The sequence below is a fragment of the Sciurus carolinensis genome, chromosome X (assembly GCF_902686445.1).
Source record: "Sciurus carolinensis chromosome X, mSciCar1.2, whole genome shotgun sequence".
Taxonomy (NCBI): domain Eukaryota; kingdom Metazoa; phylum Chordata; class Mammalia; order Rodentia; family Sciuridae; genus Sciurus; species Sciurus carolinensis.
The window spans coordinates 89,066,314-89,089,968 of NC_062232.1; the positions used below are offsets into that span (position 1 = coordinate 89,066,314).

At 43.0% G+C, this 23,655-nt stretch overlaps 1 protein-coding gene across 6 annotated transcripts in view; it reads left to right on the plus strand.

The window, feature by feature from the left end:
• Frmpd3 (FERM and PDZ domain containing 3) overlaps positions 1-23,655 on the plus strand; it is a 142,247-nt gene that overhangs the window by 108,842 nt on the left and 9,750 nt on the right. For all 6 annotated transcript variants that reach the window (XM_047535962.1, XM_047535958.1, XM_047535963.1 and 3 more), the window contains 3 exons: positions 65-154; positions 2,026-2,205; positions 14,789-14,933. In XM_047535962.1, coding sequence (XP_047391918.1) covers positions 65-154; positions 2,026-2,205; positions 14,789-14,933 — 415 coding nt within the window. The remainder of the gene's footprint in view (positions 1-64; positions 155-2,025; positions 2,206-14,788; positions 14,934-23,655) is intronic.

A 23,655-nucleotide genomic window follows, 5' to 3' on the forward strand; every position in this document is an offset into this window, starting at 1 on the left:
AACATGGGTTTGTTTTTCCTGTGCTCCTTGTGCTTCTCATATTTGAGCTGGGCTGTTTCCACAGGGCTCTGCAATTCAGGCAAAGCTCCAGTACCTTCGAATTCTGAATGAACTTCCCACCTTCACCGGCGTTCTGTTCAACACTGTGGGCCTGGTCAGTGGGGGCACAGTGGGGAGGGGGAAGGGGTGTCATCCTTTTGTTGATGTTTGTCCATGGTGGGAGCAAGAGAGGAAGATACAGTTTGCCCTCCATATTCGTGGGTTCTGCATCCATGGATTCTACCAACTATGAATCAAAACTATTCAAAGAAAAAAATTGTGTCTGTACTGAACGTGTACAGAATTTGTCTTGCATTATTCTCAAACAACACAGCATAACCACTGTTTACATGATATTTGGTATTATAAGTAATCTAGAGAAGATTCAAAGTATACAGGAGGCTCACATAGGCGATAGACAAATACCATGCCATTTTTTGTCGTGGACTAGAGCATCCATGCACTTTGGTATCTGCAGAGGAGAACTGATAAAAATCCCCCATGCATACTGAGGGCTGACTGTATTTGTTTTCAGCATCCCTTCATCACCCCTTTGTGTTCCCCTTCCTCTATTTCAGGGGTTGGCACACTTTTTCTGTAGGCCTGATAGTAAATATTTTAGGCTTTTGCAGGGTCTCTGTGGCAGCAACTCAGCCCCACTGTCTTAGCATAAAAGCACCCATAGACAATGTATTAACAAATGTGCTTTGCTGCATGCCAATAACTATTTAGGGATACAGAAAGCTGAATTTCATGTAATTTTCAAGTGTCACAAAATATGGTTCTTTTGATTTATTTACAGCCATTTAAAAATGTGAAAAACGTTCTTAACTCTTTGCCCATACCAAAATAGATGGTGGGACCAATTTGGTCCATAGGCTGTAGCTTGCCAAAACCGGCTCTGTTTAATAGCCCTTGCAGATACTCCCAACGGCTCCTACCCTAGGTTTCCTGAGTCCTTATACTGCCCCCTGCTGTCCCAGCACCTCCACTGCCACAGCAATGCCCTAGAGCTGGACACAGCTGACTCCACCCGCAGGACGTGCCCCAGGCTAGTTGACCCAGGTGAAAGGAAATTCAAATCATCCTGCTGATTGGATCCAGGTGCTTGTCATGCTCTGGGGAGAGCACACAGGAGGAAAGTGGCTTATCAAAGTGCCTATAGCCAGACACAAGAGGTTCCTGGGGTGATGCTAATGGCAGGGAATGGGCCAACCCCTAAGGGCTCAGGCTTGATGGCTCCAAGGAACTTGTCGGAAGCATTAAAGGGAATCAAGTCCATCAGACCAAGAAGTAGCCATTTTACATACTGGAATTTGCAGAACACTGAAAGCCCACTGTCCCCCTACCCAACACCCACACACCATCAAATCTCCCTGCCAACTACCTACCACTGCTGAAATTCCCATTGACCATTCTTTTGAGTTAAGATTGCTAGAATGCCTATTAAAAGCTACATATCCTCAGGGAGGGAGGCCTCCATTAAGCACCCAATGGACCCTTAACACCTTAGGCGGTTACTTGGTTGGTTCAGCTTTTGGCTTTGGATGAAAAGTTCAGGTTTGAGTTGCAAATGGTGGGGGAAGGGTAAAGGCCAGACACAAAGCTTCTTGCTCAGGCAAAGCACCACCGTGTGGGGGCCTTGTATGACCTGCAGGGACCGTGGAAGGTTCTCTGAGGGCTCCAAAACAAACTTCACCTATTTTCACCATTTTGCTAGAACCAACCCTGCTGCTGCCCACTTTGCCTGCTGCTTAGGCTAAGGTATTGATTTAGACCATGATCTGGGTTCCTATGCTGAAACAGAGGGGTTCCAGACCATTTCCCCTCAAGGTTGTCCTCTGGCCTTGGAACTGAGTCCCAGATATTTCCAGCCCCCAGCAGAAACAATCCAAAGCACATTTTGTGTTTCCTCCTCCCACTTCCTCTTCCTCACCTCTTACCCCATTCTTTATGTTAATGCCACCTGCCATGCTTGGGCACCAGGACGAGAAGCAGTCAGCTACCACTCTCCTAGTGGGACCCCGTCACGGCATCAGCCATGTTATTGACCTCAAAACCAACCTCACCACTGTGCTGTCCGAGTTCAGCAAGATCAGTAAGATCCAGCTGTTCCGGGAGAACCAGGGCGTGGCCCGTGTGGAGACCAGCATCATGGATGCCAAGGTAAGGCCTGCTTTGACAGGCTACTTCTCTCCAGGAACAGGCCTTGGGAACAGAGGAAGAAGTAAAGTTGAGGAAGAGAGTTTCAGCCTCTGAAGTTGCCACTAGAGGAGTTTCTGGAGAGGGGAACCTCAACAGTTTCTGGAGAGGGGATAAGTGGGGTCTTTGGCATATGTGACCCAAAAGAATTTCAGTATATGCCAGAAATGCAGACAGATTTATTTAGAAAAGCAAAGATACATTCAAGAGGAAATGTGGTCTATCTTAGGGAAGAGACATCTTTTGGGGTAAGGCAAACAATACACATTCAAGGGAGAATGGGGGCCATCTCCAGAGGGAGAAACAGCAACCCTTTGTTCTAGAGTGTTGATAGAAGAACAGTAGCTAGAGGTGGACTAAGGGAGGAGTCAGAGCAGAGTTTCCAGTGGACCAGGGGTGTAACTTCGGGGAAGAGCGCTTGCCTGGCAGGCACTAGGCCCTGGGGTCGATCCTCAGGATCACAAAAGATAAAGTAAAAATCAACAAACAAACAAATCAATAAATAAAAGACATACCACAATCCTGTACCAGTTTTTCCTGCGCTTGCATACTGCATACATCACGTAACATCTTGCAGGCTAAGGATTTGGGCTGGGTTGCTCTTGAGTTGCTTGTTTTGCATTTCAAAGGTTCATGGACATTTCCTGCATTCCAGCATGCCTACTGTTCAAGGTCGCTTCCTTAGGAGACTCAGTATATTTTTCTCTATCTCTTAATTCCTGTCTCAAAATGAAGTTCATTGATTCTGAAATGGTTCAGGTCCTGGGTCCCGTTGGGCTCATCTTTCTTTCCCTTCTCATCCCTCTGGGACATGCTGTTTTAACCATGTAAGAAGGTCAGCCAGCACTAGGGAAGGCCGGGAGTGTTAAATCAGCCTGGCTCCTTTCTTTTCCACAGGGCAGGGGAAGTGGAGAACTTGGAGCTACCCCAGGCCATTATTTCCCAATCATTCTCATGTCACAACACACATAAAAATTCATATTCACGTGGAACTTTGGGGTAAATGGAGCATCCCCATAGATTCTAGTCATCCCAGGCCCTGCCTGGCCGTCTCAAAGGCTGAAAGAGCGAGTGTTTTGGCTCATTCCTACCCATTCCACCACATACAGTGTTTGTGTAGCACCCACTTTGCAGTACCGAGGACTGAACCCAGGGGCACTCTACCACTGAGTCATTTCCAAGCCCTTTTTAAATTTTGAGACAGGGTCTTGCTTGCCGAGACTGGTCTCAAATTTGCAATCCTTCTGCCTCAGCCTCCCAAATTGCTCGGATTACCGGCTTGTGCAACCGCCCCTGCCAGGGAGCGCTCACTTTGAATCAGAGAGGAGTGGGCATATGAGATGTGGACAGAACCAAGAGGGCCTGGGGAGGGGAGAAGAGGTAGAGCTTCATCCCCATTTCATCTCTCAGAGCCCAGCTCTTCCAGAACCTCAGAACCTTGCCTACAGAACAGCGCCTTCAGACAGGCAAGCAGCTGTCTCACCTGTGCAAAGTCTGGCAGTGTTGGTCATCCGCCTCCTCCAAGGCTCTCTGTTTGAACACAGTGACCAGCGTGGGCTGGGGGCAGGCCTGCCTGCCAGCTGGCAGAGGCCAGCTGAGAGGAGATGTGGCTTTCTGTTCTTAAAGGATTTCCCAGGGGGACATGTTGTTAGCAGATTAAGAGGTGGCATGTTTGCTGTTTCTAAAAGAACAAATTATTTACTTTATTTTTGTATTTGTGAAACCCAGAAAGCTTTAATATGTTAATTCCTCCACCTGTGAGTCTCAGGATTCCCATTGGTTTAGGAACCCACCTGGTGCTTATGTTTAATTGGCTCCTAGCCACATCCTCAACCAATGGTTGCTGCCTTCCTCAGATGTTGTTAGGTAAAAAGCCAAGTGAACCGGTAGGGAAGAGGGAGGAAAGACAGGCCAGGCAGGGGAGGTGTGGCTTCCTGAGAAATAAAAGGGGTTTAAAACTGAGAAGCAGCTTTCCAACTGAGTCTCCTTCTATGTTCTATGGGTAATTTTCCACATTTGGCTGCATAACAGAATTTTCTTGTGAGCTTTCACAAAATACAGATGTCTGGGTCCTACACTTAGAAGAGATGATTTCATTGGTTGGAGTGCAGCCTAGGCATCAGATTGGTTGTTTGGTTTATTTTGTGTTTCAGTTTCCCAGGTGATTTTGTAGTACAACCAGTTTAAGAGCACACAGGTTTAAGACCTGTGTCACCAAAGGTCTGGAAGGAAACTGATCAAGCAGGGGGGTCTGTGGGTATTGCCTGAGTGAAAATCACTATGCACATTTCTACAAGTGAGCCAGTCAACCATTGCCAAAAGCTCCGTCCTTGTCCCTGATGCCAATCCAATAATGAGGACTTGGTTTTGAGAAAAAGGAAAAAGGTTTATTGCTTTGCTAGCAAAGGAGAAACACAGGAGACTCCTGTCCCAAATGCTGTATTTCTGCCCATCAGCAGGAATGGGGGGGGGGGGCCTTTTAAAGAGGTGACTCAAAGGCTACATTCCATGTGTTCTCTCTCTGGAGTTGCAATTCACTAGTTAATTTGGGAGTCATTTCTGAGATCCTCTGGTACCATCCCCAAAGTCTGGATTACTTTTATCCTCTGGTGGGTGTGTGCTCAAGGGCACATAAATCTGCCTAGGATGGGGAAGAAAGGTAATCCTGTTTCCCCTGAGATTAGGGAGGAGCAGGGAGAGAGGAAGAGAAACATATTCATTTTAAAAATAAGTTGCAGTGGCAGAGGAGCAAGGGCTACATTCAAAGCATAAAGTGGACCACTGTTACGCAACAACAGTTGGCATAATGCTCCAGAGAAGCTCTACCCTTATTGGGAGGTAAGATTCACAAGGACAAGTGACCTGCCTAAAAAACACAACATCAAAACATGTATAGATCTCTCAACCAGACCAGTCACATTCAAATTCCAGGTCTACCACTTCCTAGCTCTGTGGTCCTGAGAAAGTGTCATAACCTCTCTGAATTCCAGTTTTCTCAACTGCAAAATGGAGCACCTATATCAAAAGGTTGTTATCAAGATTGAAAGGGGTCTGTGGTTGTGACTCAGTGGTGGAGCACTTTCCTACCATGTGTGCCTAGCATGTGTGAAGCACTGGGTTTGAGCCTCAGCACCACATAAAAATAAGTAAAATGAAGATATAAAAAAATACAGTAACATTTTTTAAAAGATTAAGGGAGAGGGCATGGGCATGATGACACATGCCTGTAATCCTAGTGGCTCAGGAGGCTGAGGCAGGATGATCTCAAGTTCAAAGACAAACTCAGCAACATCATGAGGCACTAAGTAACTCAGTGAGACCCTGTCTCTAAATAAAATACGAAAAATGGCTGGGGATGTGGCTCAATGGATAAGTGCACCTAGGTTCAATCCCTGGTACAAATATATATATAAAGTGAGAGGGCTGGGGATGTAGCTCTGTGGTAGATCACTTGCCTATTTTATGCCAGGCTCTGGGTTCAACCCCCAGTACCACAATAAAAATAAAAATAAAAATAAAAAAACCTAAAAATGATTAAATGAGAAAATACACATGAGGGTTTGGGATATAGCTCAGTTGGTAGAGTGCTTGCCTCCCATGCACAAGGCCCTGGGTTCCATCCCCAGCACTGCAAAAAAAAAAAAGAAAAAGAAAAGAAAATACACATGAAATGGCTTAGTATATTGCCTGGCACATAGTAGGTGCTCAACAAATGAAACCTATTGTTTTTTTCAAAAGCAAAACATCACTTTGAAAAAGTAATAGAAAATAAATATAGATAAGTGTGGTATGGAACATAGAATACAAGAACAGGAAGGAGTTAACTAGAACTGCCTTCCCACAAGAGGATGTTTTAAGCTGGATCTTGAAGTGATAGGCATGAATTAGCAGAGATAAGTGGGATGTGTTCAAAGGCAAGGAGCAAGCATGGAAATAAGCAAACCATATGTGCAGGTCGATAAGCATAGTTGCTTGGCTAGAGAAGAAAATAACAAGAAAAGAGATGGAACAGACTGGGGGTAAGCAGAATAAGTTGGCCTTAAGGGTCAGTCCAAGGAATTTAGATTGAATGAGGTAGAATAGTGGTAATCCACTGTAGGTCATTGAGCAGAGGGGTGATGGTTTGTAAGCTGATTTGATCTAGGGTGCAAGATGGATGGGAGCAAGGCTAGTGTGAAGCCCAGGAGGTGAGGAGGGGATTATGGTACCAGTCCACAGGCAAAATAATAAGGGCCTGAGCTGGAAGAACAGCAGTGGTTAAGGAGTAAGAGTAGGTGTGAAGCATGTAGACTCATTAAGATGCACATGTGACCAGTGCAATAGCACATACTTGTAATCTCAGGCTCAGGTAGGAGGATGGCAAGTTCAAGGCCAGTCTTGGCAAGTTAGTGAGATCCTGTCTCAAAAAATAAAAAATATAAAAGGACTGGGGATGTAGCCTAGTGGTAAAACACCCTGGGTTCAGTCCACAGGACCCCACCTGCAAATTGTGTATCCTCCCCCACACACCTTTCTGGCACATACATTGCACATGTCTTGATATATGTAACCCCTTGCCTACTATGTGCAGCCCAAGTGCAATGAAGAATAGTAGTACATGCACAGCACTCCCTCAAGTCATTAGTGGGTGGTGAGGAGAGACTGCATTATGGGATAAATAGGAGATGATGTTGGCAAATGGATGGGGCTAGAAGTTTGCACTTTGAGACTGGGAAATAGTTAATGGTTAGGTAGATGATATGAGTACTTAAATACAACTGTCAGATGGTAGATGGTTCGGGTATGCCCCATTTTAAACAACTGATAAAGTGCCTGTGGAAAACTACAGGAAAATCAGTCACTTTATGTCAAAAATGTCTCTACTTTGTAATGAGATTTACCCTATATGGGAGCTAGAATAATGCCCCTCCAAAATGTCTGTGCCCTAATCAACAGAACATGTGAATATGCTATGCTATATGGCAAGAGGGGGATTTAATGTTGCAGATGGAATTAAGATCGCTAATCCACTGATCTTTTTTTTTTAACTTTTATTGTAAACAAATGGGATACATGTTGTTTCTCTGTTTGTACATGGAGTAACAGCATACCATTTGCATAATCATACATTTACATAGGGTAATGATGTTTGATTCATTCTGTTATTTTTTCTCCCCCCTCACCCCTCTCACCCCTCTTTTCCCTCTATACGGTCCTTCCTTCCTCCATTCTTGCCCCTCCCACACCCCATTATGTGTCATCATCCGCTTATCAGCGAGATCATTTGTCCTTTGGATTTTTGAGATTGGCTTATCTCACTTAGCATGATATTCTCCAATTTCATCCATTTGCCTGCAAATGCCATAATTTTATTATTCTTTATAGCTGAATAATATTCCTATATATATATATATACCACAGTTTCTTTATCCATTCACCAATTGAAGGACATCTAGGTCAGTTCCACAATCTGGCTATGGTGAATTGAGCAGCTATGAACATTGATGTGGCTGTATCTCTGTAGTATGCTGATTTTAAGTCCTTTGGGTATAGGCCGAGGAGTGGAATAGCTGGGTCAAATGGTGGGTCCATTCCAAGCTTTCTAAAGAATCTCCACACTGCCTTCCAGAGTGGCTGCACTAATTTGCAGCCCCAGCAGCAATGGTATGAGTATACCTTTCTCCCCACATCCTCGCCAACACCTGTTGTTGCTTGTATTCTTGATAATCGCCATTCTAATTGGGGTGAGATGGAATCTTAGGGTAGTTTTGAATTGCATTTCTCTTATTACTAAAGATGTTGAACATTTTTTCATGTTTGTTGATTGCTTGTAGATCTTCTTCTGTGAAGGGTCTGTTCATTTCCTTAGCGCATTTGTTGATAATCCACTGATCTTAAACTTGGGAGGTTGGCCTAGATTATCCAGGCAGCACCAATGTGATCACAAGTTTCCTTGGAAGTGAAAGACAATGAAGTTCAGAAAGATTTTTGTGGGGGGCAAGAATGGAGGAAGGAGGGACTGTATAGAAGTATAAGAGGGGTGGGAGGGGTGGAGGAAGAAAAAAATAACAGAATGAATCAAAAACCATTACCCTAGGTAAATGTATGATTACACAAATGGTACGCCTTTACTTCATGTACAAACAGAGAAACAAGATGTATCCCATTTGTTTACAATAAAAATAAATTAAAATAAAAAAGAGGGATGGGGAGGGGGTGGGAGGAAGGAAAAGTAACAGTGAGACAAACATCATTAACCTGTGTACATGTATGATTACACAAATTTTGCAACTCTACTTTGTGTCCAACCAGAGAAACAAAAGTCGTACCCCATTTGCGTATGATGAATCAAAGTAAATCTTTAAAAAATGTGAAAATAATCATAAAAAAGAAAGATTTTTGTGGGTGTGTGGTGCTGTGGGTTGAACCGAGGGCCTAGATACATGTTAGTTTAGTGCTCTACCACTGAGTTACATCTCCAGCCCTAGAGAGATGTGGTCTAAGGACTCAGCCCAACCTTGCTGGCTTGACGATAGAGGAAAGGACCATGAGCCAAAGAGTGTGGGAGGCCTCCAGAAGCCAGAAAAGGCAAGGCAACAGATTCTCCCATACAGTTCTCAAAAGGGACACAGATAGGCCTACACTTGATTTTAGCTTGGTCAGAATTCTGACCTCCAGAACTGAAAGGGAATAGATGTATATTCTTTAAACCACTAATTTTTAAAATATTTTTATTGGTTCATTGTAGTTACACAGAATAGTGGGATTCATTGTTACATATCCATACAGGCCTGTGATAGATATAACGATATAATTTGGTTGATATCATTCCCCAGTATTTCCTCTTTCCCTCTTCTCCCTCCTCCTGGTCCCTTTCCTATACTCTACTGATCTCCCTTTGATGTTCATGAGATTTTCCCCACCCCCACCTTTCTTTTCCTTTTTCCTTTCAAGCTTCCAGATATGAGAGAAAACAAACAACCCTTGAATTTCTGAGCTTGGCTCATTTTGCTAAACGTAATGTTAAACCACTGAATTTATAGCCATTTGTTCTAGCAGCAACAGGAAATTAATAGACTATGAGATTCCTTCAAATAGCAGGTACTCGTATACTACATTAATGATATGATTTCATTGATAAACATGCTGTTCACACCCAATCTCTGTTACATAAAATCAGACGCACCCATAATCAGAGACGTCTGCTGTATGTGTCACTGGTTATATGTTTGTGCTCTGTGAGATGGACAAAGCACTTTTTAACTCTTTTCAGATAAATCAACAGGCAACATCATATTGTTAGCTTGAAAGCAGCTATAGTGGGAATATATCCACCAGAGAACATGGCAAATACCACAAATCAGGATTTGTAAGAATTGATTGCAAAACATTTGCCAGTATACCACTGTGTAAGGAACACTATTTCAGAGTTCTGAATTTACTTAACAGGAACATGGAAGTTAAAAAAACAAATTTGGTTCATTTCCCCCTAGATATGCCACTCTGCTCTTGGAATATTCTGGAAGGGCCTGGTGAAATTAAGATTATTCACTGATTGCTGTTTCAATTTCATTGCTTGATATTGGTCTGTTTATATTTACTATATCTTCCTGGTTCAATTTGGACAGGTCAAATTATTTTTTAAAAAAGATTATTACTGGGGCTGGGGAGATAACTCAGTTGGTAGAGTGCTTGCCTTGTAAGCACAAGCCCCTGGGTTTGATCCCCAGCACCCCCCCAAAAAAAAATTAAAAAAGATTATTACTGAAAACAGTTCTCAGCCATGACTGCATGTAAGAATCACATATGGGGATTTAAAAAACACTGGATGCTCCAGCTCTTCCTTCCAGACCATTTAAATCAGAATTTCTGGGAGTAGGACCCAGGGATATATAGAACTTGTGGCTTCCCAGGTGATTCTAATGTGCATCAGAACCGAGAACTGTTGCCTTAAGTGATATTTTGCCTTGCCCCCAAATTATCTGACTCTACCCAATTAGCCTTTCCCAGTGCTGTGGAGGCAAGACCTCCATCTTGTGCTTTTGCCTCTCCAGACCCCTGAATTTCTATCCTTTTTCTGTCATCAGAGACGCTAAAGTGAACTGAGGCTACTTTGGGGCACCCCAGGAAGGAGATGCGGCTGGAGCATGTCAAATTAATCCCTGCTGTACCTTTCCTAACTGACTCATGCCTCAGACTCCGTTCTCCTTATCTTATTTTCCACTTGAAGATGGCCTGGGCATATTTCACTCAGCTTGTTTGCTTGTAGTGGAGTGAACATGAGGTAGTGTTCAAATATCTTACTTCAAGAGACAGCAGTCTGGGACTGAGACACCACTGGGCCATTACCATACCCCATTACCACAGAAGCACACAAGGGGAAGAAAGAAACTGTCAAAGAAATGTCCCATGGGATCTCTTGTGGCCCTGTGTGCCTACCATTGTCATGTTTGAGCTGTATTGCTCTAGTGCTTTCTGTAGGGACAAGCATTACATTAGACATCATGATCATTAAAATCCTATTTAAAGTAAAATGTTGTTTTTGAAGGTTTCTAAGAAGCCCATCCAACCTTTTTGCTAGCCTGCCTTTGATTTGATTTTTACCCCTGTTGGCAAAAAGCACATCTGTGTTTCTTTTACAAGCCACAGTTGGCCTGTGCTGGGGCCCAGTTGGCTGTCTGGGATATGCCAGGAGGTTTCTGGTGTGCTGTGCTGAGCCAGCTGGGGATGAGCTTGGCCTTCTCTGTGTACAGGATTGTGCCTTCATGCTGTTTTATTGCCAGCATCAGGCTGTATTGGGGGTTAGGGGAAACTGAGTTGAAGTCAGACAGTTAAATCAATTGACCAATGAGTCACCCAGCCTCCCGTCAGTAATTCTGTCCATTAGCCAGTCAACCAGCCAGCCAGGTAACTAAGCAGTCAGAATGGGAGGCTGTTCAGCATTCTGCCTTCCTGCAGCCAGCTTGGCAGCCAATGCTTGAGTGAGTCAGACTGCCCTGCAGTCAGTCAGCCTATCAGTCTGTCCATCAGTCAGCCAGCCACTCAGCCCATACACTGGTCAAGTGTTTTCCTCATTCTATTTGTCAGTCAGTGTCATTTCCTCAAAGAAGCTTCCTCCAGCTTCCAAAATCAAATGTCACACATGCGCATCTTCACACCCACCCACCCACTGCTCTAGGACATTCTATGTACTGATAGCTCTCTGTACTTTTTCTTCGTAGTGCTTATCACACCTTGCAGTCATATTCATTTGTGTGAGTATTTGATTTATCCTATTTCCTGCCAGATTATAAGGTCCATGTGATGGGGACTGGGACAGCCTGTTCTGAAATGAATGAATGTAGCTGTCCATTGGTCATACTTTCCAGGAGGCAACTAGCCCATTTGTAGCAGCCAGCCAGGTGGACAAAACAGCACAGAAGCATTTCAACCAGAGGGACAGCATGGGTTAATGTTTGGAGATGTGAAAGAGCATGGCAAACTGTAAATGATATGTCATTGCTGGAGCATAGGGTGAGGGACAGTGACGGGAGGAGGAGGGCACAGCCAGAGAGGTAAGGGAGATGTGGTTGCAGATGTAGGTTGCGTCCAGGTTCCAAAGGGCTCCGTTGTAAGGCAGATTTTGCCCTGTGTGGGATGAACTATGGAAGATTTTAAGTGACAATAAGAGTTGTGCTTTAGAAAGACCCCTTAGGCAGCATTATGGAGGTGAAGTGGAGGGAAGTAGGAAGAAACTGGAGGCAGAAGGACCAATCAGGAGGCTATTGGAGGGAGGTCCCTAGGTTCATGTGTCCTAACCTCCTCCATATCATGAGCAAATGTCACAATCCGTATGACAGTACATACCCACAGATGAGGTAGCTTTTCATCAGAGTCTTGATATCAGCACACTTGTCAACCATTCACATATACCTTGAGAAGTTTGGGTCTGGGAAGAAGATGATGAGGGTCTGAAATGAAATGGTGGCAGCAGAGATGGCTGTAGTGTCTGTGAATGCTTCTGAGGCAGAGCTAGTGAGTTTGGGCCCTCAGAGTAAGGGTGGTAGCAGCCATCCAACCTCTATGTGTCCTGCTATTGGTGACAGGGTGTGAAACAGGGATATCTAATTCACCCTGCCCAGTTCCATACCCAGTGTCTTTTTTCTTGTATGTAAGATTAACCATTCTGCTATGACTGAAAAGCATCCATTAACTGAAGGTATAAACCTCCTCAAGGGCCCTCCCCACTTTTTTTGATACTGGGGATTGAACCCGGGAGTACTTAACCACTGAGCCACATCCCCAGTCCTTTTTATATTTTACTTAGAGACGGGGTTCAACTAATTTGCTTAGGGTCTCAGTAATTTGCTGAGGCTGGCCTTGAACTTGTGATCCTCCTGCCTCAGCCTCCCAAATTGCTGGGATTACAGGTGTGTGCCACTGTACCTGGCTTATAAATAAAATTTTATTAGAAGAGTCACAATCATTTGTTTAGTTTACAGATTATCTATGACTATTTTCATCCTATGATGGCAGTGTTGTTGCAAGAGCCTGTGAGATCCATAAGGCCTAATATATTTACTATCTAGTACTTTATAGAAAAAGCTGTACCAATCCCTGGTCTATGTGATCTATAAAATTTCAACACAAGCTGTGTGTTGGGATCTTGGGAGATAGCAAAGTAAACTAGTGAAACTTGAGCTAACTGAGCTCGTTGGGATTCAGAATTGTACCTAAGGTGATAATAACTACCAAAGAAGGCTAATATAGTTGGTGACCAAGTGCTCATGTTGTCACTTCCTTTTTACTGGAAAAGCCACTACCCTAGTGGTGGTCCTAATCATCTCTCTCATGGATTGTTTACAGTAACCTCACTGATGAGAGAAGGATTTCATTCCCTCTTAATTCTTCTTTCTCTTTTTCTTTTCCTTTTTTGACACTGGGGATTGAACCCAGAGGCACTTTACCTCTCATTACCATGGAGCCACATTCCCAACCCTTTTTTTATTTAGAGACAGGTTCTCACTAAGTTGCTTAGGAACTTGCTAAGTTTGCTGAGGCTGGCTTTGAACTTGTGATCCTCCTGCCTCTGCTTCCTGAGTCACTGGGATCACAGGTGCACACCATTACACCCAGCCTAATTCTTCTTTCTATTAATGCCTGGTCTGGGAATTCCAAAAGGCCATGGCCACCCACATCTCCATGGCTCCCTTTTTGGTCAATCGTCAGTAGTCATTTTATGGAGACCACTGCCCTATGCCAGGGAAGTTGCAACCTTCAGACTTCAGTCTGATCCAAATGTAATCAAGCCATACTTTTAAAATTTTGGTACAGATATTAGAAAGTTTTCTTGAAAAGGTACTGCTTTTTTGTATATAATTGCTAGATCTCTGCATTAGGCAGCCTATCATCACTGTGACAAGATCCTTGAGAAAATCAACTTAAAGAGGAAAGAGTTTTTTGGCTCATGGTTTCAGAGGTCCATGGTCACATGGCTCTGTTGTTTCTGAGCCTGTGGTAAGCCAGAACATCATGGCAGGGAGCACATGGTGCAGCAAAGCTGACACATCATGGCAGCAAGGAAGCAAAGAAAGAGCTCACTTTTAAAACAAAGCCACTCCTCCAAAACCCTTGAAGCTATAAATCCATAAATGAATTAATCCACTGATGAGGTCAGAACCCTCATGATCCAATCACCTCACCAAGATCCTGCCTCTGACACTGCTGCACTGAGGACCAAACCTTCAACACCTGAGCCATTGGGGGTCATTTTTCATCCAAGCCATAGCTAAGTAGAGTGGCACACATCTATATTCCCAGCTACTTGGAAGTCTGAGGCAAGAGGATCACAAGTGTGAGGCCAACCTCAGCAACCTACTGGGACCCTATCTCAAAATGAAATGAAATAAAAAGGGTTGGGGATGCAGTTCAGTGGTTGGGCACTCATGCAAGGCCCTGGGTTCAATCCCCAGTACCAAAATAAAAGCACCAATGCAGATTTTAAGGCCACTTTGGGAAAGAGAGGGAAGAATAAAAAGATCTGAGCAGGACTGAAAGTCAGAAAATATTTGGCCCTAAAAGCACAGCTAGGACTTGATTTCATAGTGTCTCCTATGTTCAGGAAACTGCTCTGGGTATTGTAGGGGCCTATGGAGATGAGCATGAGATCATTCTCGCACCCAAGTTGTTTACAGCTAAGGATGTTCCAGGCCATTCCTCAGCCTAGCCTAGACTCCCAGCTCTCTCAGCTGGCCTGCATATCTGCTGAGCTCTAACAAGCACAAATACAGCCAGCCACACAACAGTCACATGATGTTATGTAATTTTGGTCTTTTTCAGTAAAGGTGGTTCATCAAATGTGTGAGTAAAGGTTGATTTAATTTTGCTATGTAGGTAAGAATTTACTACAAAGAAATTCTCAAATCAGAAGAAACTGTTAGGTTATATGCCTCAATTTTTGTTTCAGAAAGTATTGTTCTTAGAACTATAGAAGCCATCTTTTTTTCTTTTTGTTGTTGTTGCCATCCTCCTGGAAATGTCCCTGCCTTCCATTTTCTCATGACTTTGTGTCTTCTCATCTCTTCTGCAGCCTCTGGTGCTGTTGATGGAGTGGCCGGAAGCCACCAACTTTGCCTGCCTGATTGCGGGGTACTGCCGCCTGTTGCTGGATTCCAGGAAGATGGTGTTCTCCAGGCCTGCCAGCCAGCCTCTTCCACCTCCAATGATCAAGGCAGGTAGGGCTCAGCCTCAGTTTTCCGTGTGCCAGAGGCCCTTTGAACCCTGGAGATGTAGAGGAAGGAGATCTGCTGCCTTAGCACTCACTCCATGCCAACAGTACCAGGTTTCCCAGTAGTGAACACTGTAGCATGCATCTTAACTGGCACACCCGACCCCATGGGAAAGATAGCAGGCCTTTGCATGTGCCTGTTCTACAAAGGATGCCTATAGCAACACATTCTGATTAAGTTGGTGAATACGATAAAAATAGCACACACACAAGAGAGCCAATTAAAGAATTGCTTTGGCAAGGCATGGTGGTGCACACCTGTAATCCTACCTACCCCAGAGGCTGAGGTTGAAGGATCGCAGGTTCACTACAAGAATGGAAAACACAGTGAGATTCCATCTCAAAATAACAGTTGCAATGAATTTAAGACAAAGCATTAGAGGTACAGAGAGCCCATGGGAGATTCCTCCATGTTCTAGCTTAGTTGAAGTGGGATGGAAAATGAAGGTAGATGTTCTTTTTTGATCATCATAGTGGGGCTTGACAGAGCTGACTGAAATATAAGGCCATTGAAAGCTGGGATCAGGTAGGTGGTAGGGAGACTGGGCAGGCCCAGAAGAAGGTTTTAAGGTAGGAGAAGATTATGATGAAGAACAAGCACAACCCCTGGACAGAGAACTTCCCCGTTAGACAACTCAGTGTAACTACTTCTCGGAGCTACCCTGGGGATGGTACAAACAGGGGCCTTGGAGAAAATCAGCCTAGTCCAGGCACTGCTGCCCAGAACTGAAACTGGAGAAGAAGGTGACCCAAAGAGCAGGTATTCCACATATTAGACAAACTCAAATACATCCAGGAAGTGCTCCCCCACCCCAACTCCCAAGCATCATGAGCAAAACTGAAACTTAACACTTAGTAGTCACCCTTTCCATGTGCTTAAACCTTTTGATCAACTTACCTTTGCCAGTTGACTATTTCTTCTCTCTTCATTACTTTCTTGTGAACTGAGGATGTGGCTCCATGGTAGAGCACTTGCCTAGCATGCACAAGACCCCAGGTTCAATCCCTAGCACTGAAAAAAATTAATTAATTAATTTTTAAAAAGACTTTCCTGGGGCTGGGGAGATAGCTCAGTTGGTAGAGTACTTGCCTCGCAAGCACAAAGCCCTGGGTTCAATCCCCAGCACTGCAAAAAAAAAAAGAAAAAAAGACTTTCTTGGTTTTCAGAATGGTCACTTCTGATCTACATTGAGGTGTTTTTAAAAACTATTTTTTAGTTGTAGATTGACACAATACCTTTATTTTGTTTATTTATTTTTCTGTGGTGCTGAGGGTCAAATCCAGTGCCTCACATGTGCCAGGCAAGTTCTCTACCACTGAGCTACATCCCCAGCTCCCTGAGGTGATTCTGAGAATAAAAACACACTCCTGATAGATGACCGTCCTGTGTGTCATTCCCCACCATACACATCCTCTTACCTCACTGTCTCTCTCTTTTTTTTTTTTTTTGCAGTACTGGGGATTGAACCCAGGGCCTTAGTGCTTGCGAGGCAAACACTCTACCAACTGAGCTACATCCCCAGCCCTCACTGTCTCTTTATTCCAAACAAGTCCATCACAAATCTCATGACAAGCCCAAGTTTATATCTCAAAATATTGTCCATAGGAATTAAAAGGAAATCTGCCAAACACAGATTTGGGAAATGATAGATGACCCCAAAGCATGTGAAGGGGGCTTCACAGAGAGAAGCAAAAGAATATGAAGAAACCAGAGGAGGATGGTGCTACATGTCTTCAGGCAAATAGCTCTGAAGAGGCAGGTGCACGCTTGCAAACCTACAGATGACCAAAACCTAGAAAAGCCAATATTAGCATTATCAGTGTCACCTGTGGTCCTCTTGTGTTTAATCGCATCCAAGTGAACTGTACCTCTCACTGAGAAGGATAGAGAGAGAGAAAGGGAAAGGGGAAAGCAGAAGGAAGTATCTGGAGCCCAGCCAAGGACCAGATGTGACAGAATTGTTCAGGGGGATCCACTTTCAGAAGGTGCTAGTGATAACTCATAGTCCCAATCTGTCTGAGAAAGAGTTTGGCATCTCATCAGCACCCTAGCCAATGCTGGCTCCAAGTGTACCACTTGCTCTGGGATAGTGGCACCAAGTGAAGGACATGGCATCATGTGTCCCTGCAGCCTCACTGAATGAACACCTCCCATGTTGCTTCCCTGTTGCTTTTCCAAAGGCAAATCTGCTTCATTGGATTCTCTTAGGGCTAGGCATAGCTTTAGAGCCCCCCTTCCTGATTCCTGACAAACCCTTGGACCTGTAAAATGACCGAGCCTCAGGGTCTTTATGAATATGCAGGAGCCCAACAGACCACTGTGGTGTCTCTGTTGTTTATAGGGCTTTTTCTTATTGGGGTGAAAACAGTCAGCTCACGGGCAGATACAAATAGCTTCTGATCTTCCTTTCCTGTCTCTTCTGGCTAAATAGACCAGAACTTGAGCTTGGTTTCACCTCACCAGGGCCTTGGTTTCTTGTCCTACTGAACTGTTAGATACTGTGTTGACAGCAGGTACCCAGAGCTCTTGCTGGGTGCTCTGGGGTGACCCTCCTGACTCTGAAAAGCACCAGGGGTGGTGTGCTATTGAGAAGACCTCAGCCCAAGTTACAGTACAGGGATTATCAGTTCTGCTCTTGTAGACAAAGGTCCAAAACTGAGATCCATTTCCTCTCACCATTCAATATTCCTCCCAGAACAGACACCCCAGTGCTGACTGTTTGTTCTTTAGCAAAGGCCTTTAGGGATTAGGCCTTCCTCCCAACCTCAGCTGGGCCTTTTCCTGAGGAGCTAAAACCTCAGCCTGCTCAGGGCCTGATCTCTCTCAAAAGGAAGAAGATGTATGGCCAGCTCTGTACTCTTACCCCACAGCAGTTGCTGGCTGCCAGTTCATCTAACTAACAAAGTATTTAGCCTATCCCAACCTTGAAACCAACAACTGGGAAAGAGAAGCCATCCCTCTCCCACATCCAGTGGTACCCTTCACCAAAGTTGATATTTCACTTATTCACTATACAAATATCTCTCAAATATTCATTGTACCAGTCATTGAGGGTACAGCTGGGAATATAGACATGGTCCTTGCCTTTACATAGCTTAGAGTCCAGCAGGGGAAAATATAGACAGATGATTAAAAGAATAATGTTAATATAGTAAGTATCTTTACATTTATATAGGGGAAGTTCAACAGTCACAACAAAATAACACCTGTGTTTGAAGGCCCAGAAAGGCTATAAACTTAGAGAAAGGCTCACATGAATGCCAACTTTCCAACTAGTCCGAGGTGGCAGGAAATCCAGAGGCAGCTGCCATCCCTCTCCAACCCTGAGCTCCCTCTATCCTGGGGGAATTCCAGAAAATAAAGCCTTGGGGATCCCTATTAGGACCTCAGTTGGAGGAATTCACTCTGCATTTTTTATCATGGCTAGAAACAGTTCGGTGTCATGAATTGAATGTTCTAGTTAATAGCTACTGAACATTGTACACGTTACTTATCACTTTTCATGTAAGTAAAACACAGCACCATGCATGGAGTACTAAAATTAGACTGAATATAATAGACATTTGTTTTGGTAGTACTGGGGATGGAACCCAGGGCTTCACTCATGCTAGACAAGTACTCTGCCACTGAATAGATCTTTTTTTATTAAAATCTTTTTTATTTTTACAGACTGCATTTTTATTGATTGTACACAAATGGGGTACAACTTTTCATTTCTATGGTTGTACACAATGTAGATTCACACCATTCCTGTAATCATACATGTACATAGGGTAATACTGTCTGTTTCATTCTACTATCTTTCTGTCCCCCACCCCCTCCCACCCCATTTTCCTCTACACCATCCAAAGTTCCTTCATTCTTCTCTTCCCCCCACACTTGTTATATATTGTCATACACTTATCAGAGAAAACATTTGGCCTTTGGTTTTTGGGGCTTGGCCTATTTCACTTAGCATGATATTTTCCAAATTCATCCATTTACCAGCAAATGCCATAATTTTATTCTTCTTTATGACTGAGTAATATTCCATTGTGTATATACATATATATATATACATACCACAGTTTCTTTTTCCATTCGTCAATTGAAGGGCATCTAGGTTGGTTCCACAATCTAGCTATTGTGAATTGAGATGCTATGAACATTAATGTGGCTGCATCACTGTAGTGTGCTGATTTTAAGTTCTTTGGGTATAAACCGAGGAGTGGGATAGCTCGGTCAAATGGTGGGTCCATTCCAAGTTTTCTGAGGAATCTCCATACTGCTTTCCAGAGTGACTGTACCAATCTGCAACTCCATCAGCAATGTAAAAGTGTGCCTTTTTCCCCACATCCAAGCCAACACTTATTATTGCTTGTGTTCTTGATAATAGCCACTCTAACTGGAGTTAGATGAAATCTTAGGGTGGTTTTAATTTGCATTTCTCTAATTACTAGGGATGATGAGCACTTTTTCATATATTTGTTGATCACCTGTATATCTTCTGTGAAGTGTCTGCCCAGTTCCTTAGCCCATTTATTGATTGGGTTCTTTGTATTTTGGGTGTAAAGTTTTTTAAAAACTTTGGAGATGAGTGCTCTGTGTGAAGTGTGTGTGGAAAAGATTTTCTCCCAGTCTGTAAGCTCTCTTTTCACATTAGTGATTGTTTCCTCTGCTGAGAAAAACTTTTTAGTTTGAATCTATCCCATTTATTGATTTTTGCTTTTATTTCTTGCACTATGGGGGTCTTGTTAAGGAAGTCTGGTCCTAAGCCAATGTGATGGAGATTCGGGCCTACTTTTTCCTCTATTTGGTGAAGGGTCTCAGGTTTAATTCCTAGATCCTTGATTCATTTTGAGTTCAGTTTTGTACAGGGTGAGAGATAGGGGTTTAGTTTCATTTTACTGCATATGGATTTCCAGTTTTCCCAGCACCATTTGTTGAAGAGGATAGCTTTTCTCCATTGTAAGTTTTTGGCACCTTCGTCTAGTATGAGATAACTGTAATTATGTGGGTATGTCTCCGTGTCTTCTATCCTGTACCTGTAGTCTACCTGTCTATTTTGGTGCCAGTACCAAACCATTTTTGTTACTATTGCTCTATAGTAGAGTTTAAGTTTTGGTATTGTGATACCTCATGCATCCTTGCCCAGGATTGCTTTGGCTCTTCTGGTTCTTTTGTTCTTCCAGATGAATTTCATGATTGCTTGCTCTATTTCTTTTTTTTTTTGGGTGCTGGGGATCAAACCCAGGGCCTTGTGCTTACAAGGCAAGCGCTCTACCGACTGAGCTATCTCCCCAGCCCCTGCTTGCTCTATTTCTGTAAGGTACGTCATTGGGATTTTAATTGGAATTGCATTGAATCTATATAGCACTTTTGGTAGTATGGCCATTTTCATAATATTAATTCTGCCTATCCAAGAATGTGGGAGATCTTTCCATCTGTTAAGGTCTTTCTCAATTTCTTTCTTTAATATTCTGTAGTTTTCATTGTAGAGATCTTTCACCTCTTTGGTTAGATTGATTCCCAAGTATTTTATTTTTTTGAGGTTATTGCAAATGGATGAATAGACCTTTTATTATTTTTTTTTATGATTCAGAAAGAACATGAGTTTCTTGCAAGGCTCTAGGTCATCATCATGACCAATGATCATTGGACTGTAGAATACAGAATGACCAAATACTAGAAGGCTGGATGAATCAATGTTGTTCAGACTGTGTGCATGTGTGTGTGTGTGTGTGTGTGTGTGTGTGTGTGTGTGTGTGTTTGTGCACGCACATGTGTATCTGCATATACTTTTTAGCATAACTCCTGTTAGTTCACTGTCCTGTCCTTTGCAAGCATTTAAGTCAATCTTCCGAGTGGCTGAGTAGAGAGGAATAAACTAGGGCACCCCCCCCCCACCCGTTAGGGGAAGCTCATGAGCAATTTACACAGATCTGCAATCTGGGAGGCAGTGTCCCAGCCATCAGCCAAAACACACCTGGCTTCACTGGCTTTTCTAACCTTTTGCATGGAGGAACTTTGAGCTTTTCCAGGCACATTTTCTTTTCTGAACTAGAAGTCACAGTACCAAGTGGCAGGTGGGGCATGACCTGGTCTTGACAATCTAGAGTTGGGAGATGCTTCCAGTTTATAGGGAGGGCGGCCACCTTTAGAATGCCAGCCTTTGGCCAGCAGCAGTGGCTCACATCTGTAATCCCAGTGTTTTAGTCAGCTTTTTTGCTGCTTTGACTTAAAGCCCCAACCAGCACAATTGTATAGGAGGAAAAGTTTATTTGAGAGCTCTTAGTTTCACAGGTCTTAGTCCATGGATGGCCAGCTCCACTCCCCAGGGCTCAAGGTGAGGCAAGGACATCATGGCAGAAGAGTGTGGCAGAGGGAAACAGCTCACATGGTGATCAGGAAACACAGAGAGACTCCATTAACCAGATACAAATATATACCCCAAAACCACACCTCAATTCCCACCTCCTCTAGTCAACCCTACCACTTCAGTTACCACTCAGTTAATCCCCCTAGGGGGATTAAATCACTGATTGTGTTAAGACTCTTAGAACCCAATCATTTCTCCTCTGAACCTTCTTGCATTGTCTCACACATGAGCTTTTGGGGGACACCTCACATCCAAACCAGGACACCCAGTGACTCAGGAGGCTAAGGCAGGAGGACCACAGATTTGAGTCCAGCTTCAGAGTCTTAGTGAGGCCCTAGGCAAATTAATGAGACCCTGTCTCAAGATAAAATAAAAAATTAAAAGGGCTGGAGTTGTAGTTCATTGGTAAAACATACCTGGGTTCAATCCCCTGTATCTCTCCCCCAAAACCCTCCAGCCTTTGCCTAAGAGGAGTTACCACCTGGTACATCCCCAGAAACTGCAGTCAATACCTTGGGGTAGAGAGACATCATATACAGATAGTTCATGCTCCTGGCTCAGTGTTCCCCTGGAACACTTGTTCCCTAAGCCTTAGAGGCCTAGATTTTGGGGGGTCATTAAATACTATCTCCCCAAGGGATCCAGAGTTCCATACATGCAACCAGTATGGTCAGATTTGAACCCATTCAATCTAATTATTGAATCTCTATTTGAAGGGGCAGCATGATCTTTAGATAACCACACCAACTTGGGATCTGAAGATAGAGACTTGGATTTCAGTCCCTGCTCTGCCGTATCTTAGTTGTTTAAATGGAATTTCGGTGTCCTCATCTGTAAAATGAGGATAACAATATTATCTCCTTCACAAGGAATTTGACATGATTACATGAGATAAGCCACAAAACTGGGTTTTACAGGGCAGTGCTTTTTTTTTTTTTTTGCTTCTCATAAGGATTGAGAGTTTATCATGTGCCCAGCACTTTGTATTTTTAAACACTCGTTTTATTTAGACATAATTTCCAAACCATGCAATTTACCCATTTAAAGTACATAAACCAATGTTTTAAAATATGTTTAGTGTAGTCACTGAGTTGTACAATGATCTCAAAATTTTAGTTTTAGGACATTTTCACCTCTCCTTTCAAAAATTGTACACATTAGTGGTCACTCCCCTTTCCCCCCAATTGCCATGCAGTCCTAAGCAATCACTAATGTACTTTTCATCTCCATAGCTTTGCCTATGTTGAATGTTACATATAAATGAAATCATGCAATATATGGTCTTGTGTGGCATGCTTTTTTCAGTTAGCATAATATTTTCAGTGATCATCCATGTTGTAGCATATATCAGTACTTAATTCCTTTTATGACTGTATAATATTCCATTGAATGGAATATTTTTTTAATCCATTCATCAGTTGATGGACAGTTGGGTTGTTTCTGCTTTTTTGCTTTTATAAATAATGATGTTATAAACATTCATGTCCAGCTTTTTATAAGAACATGTGTTTTCATTTTTTTTCATTATCTACCTAGGAACAGAATAGCTGATCAAGTGGTAACTCTGTGTTTAACTTTTAGAGGAATAACCAAACTGTTTTCTAAAGTGACCACACCACTTTACATTCCCACAAGCAATGGATTAGAGTTATAATTTCACCACAGCCTCACTAACACTTGTTATTGTCTGTCTTTTTTTTAACGTCCATCATAGTGGGTGTGAAATGGTGAAATGCAAACTCTCAGTTCTTATTTGCAGTTCCCTGATGGCTAATGATGTTGAACATCTTTCATGTGTTTCTTGGCCATTCGTATACCTTCTTTGATGAAATACCTTTTCAAATCATTTGTCCTTTTTTATGTGGTACTGGGAATGAGCCTTGAACTCAGGGGTACTCTACCATGCAGCTACATCCCCAGCCCTTTTTATTTTATTTTTGAGACAGGGTCTTGCTATGTTGCCAAGGCTAGCCTTGAACTTGCAATTCTCCTGCTTCAGCCTCTGGAATCACTGGGATTACAGGTGTGTGTCTCTGTGCCTAACTATGTCCATTTTTAACTTGCTCTATTTGACCACAAATATGAGGGTTTATTTCAGGATTCTTTATTCTATTGCATTGATCTATAATGTCTATCTCTGTGCCAACACTATACTGTCTTGGTTATTATTGGTCATACATTTTGAAATCAAGCAGTATGAGTCTTCCTCCTTTGTTCTTTTTCAAGATAATTTTGGTTATTCTGAGTCCCTTGCAATTCTATATGAATTTTTTAGTTAGCTTATAAATTTCTAAAAATTCAGCTTGGCAT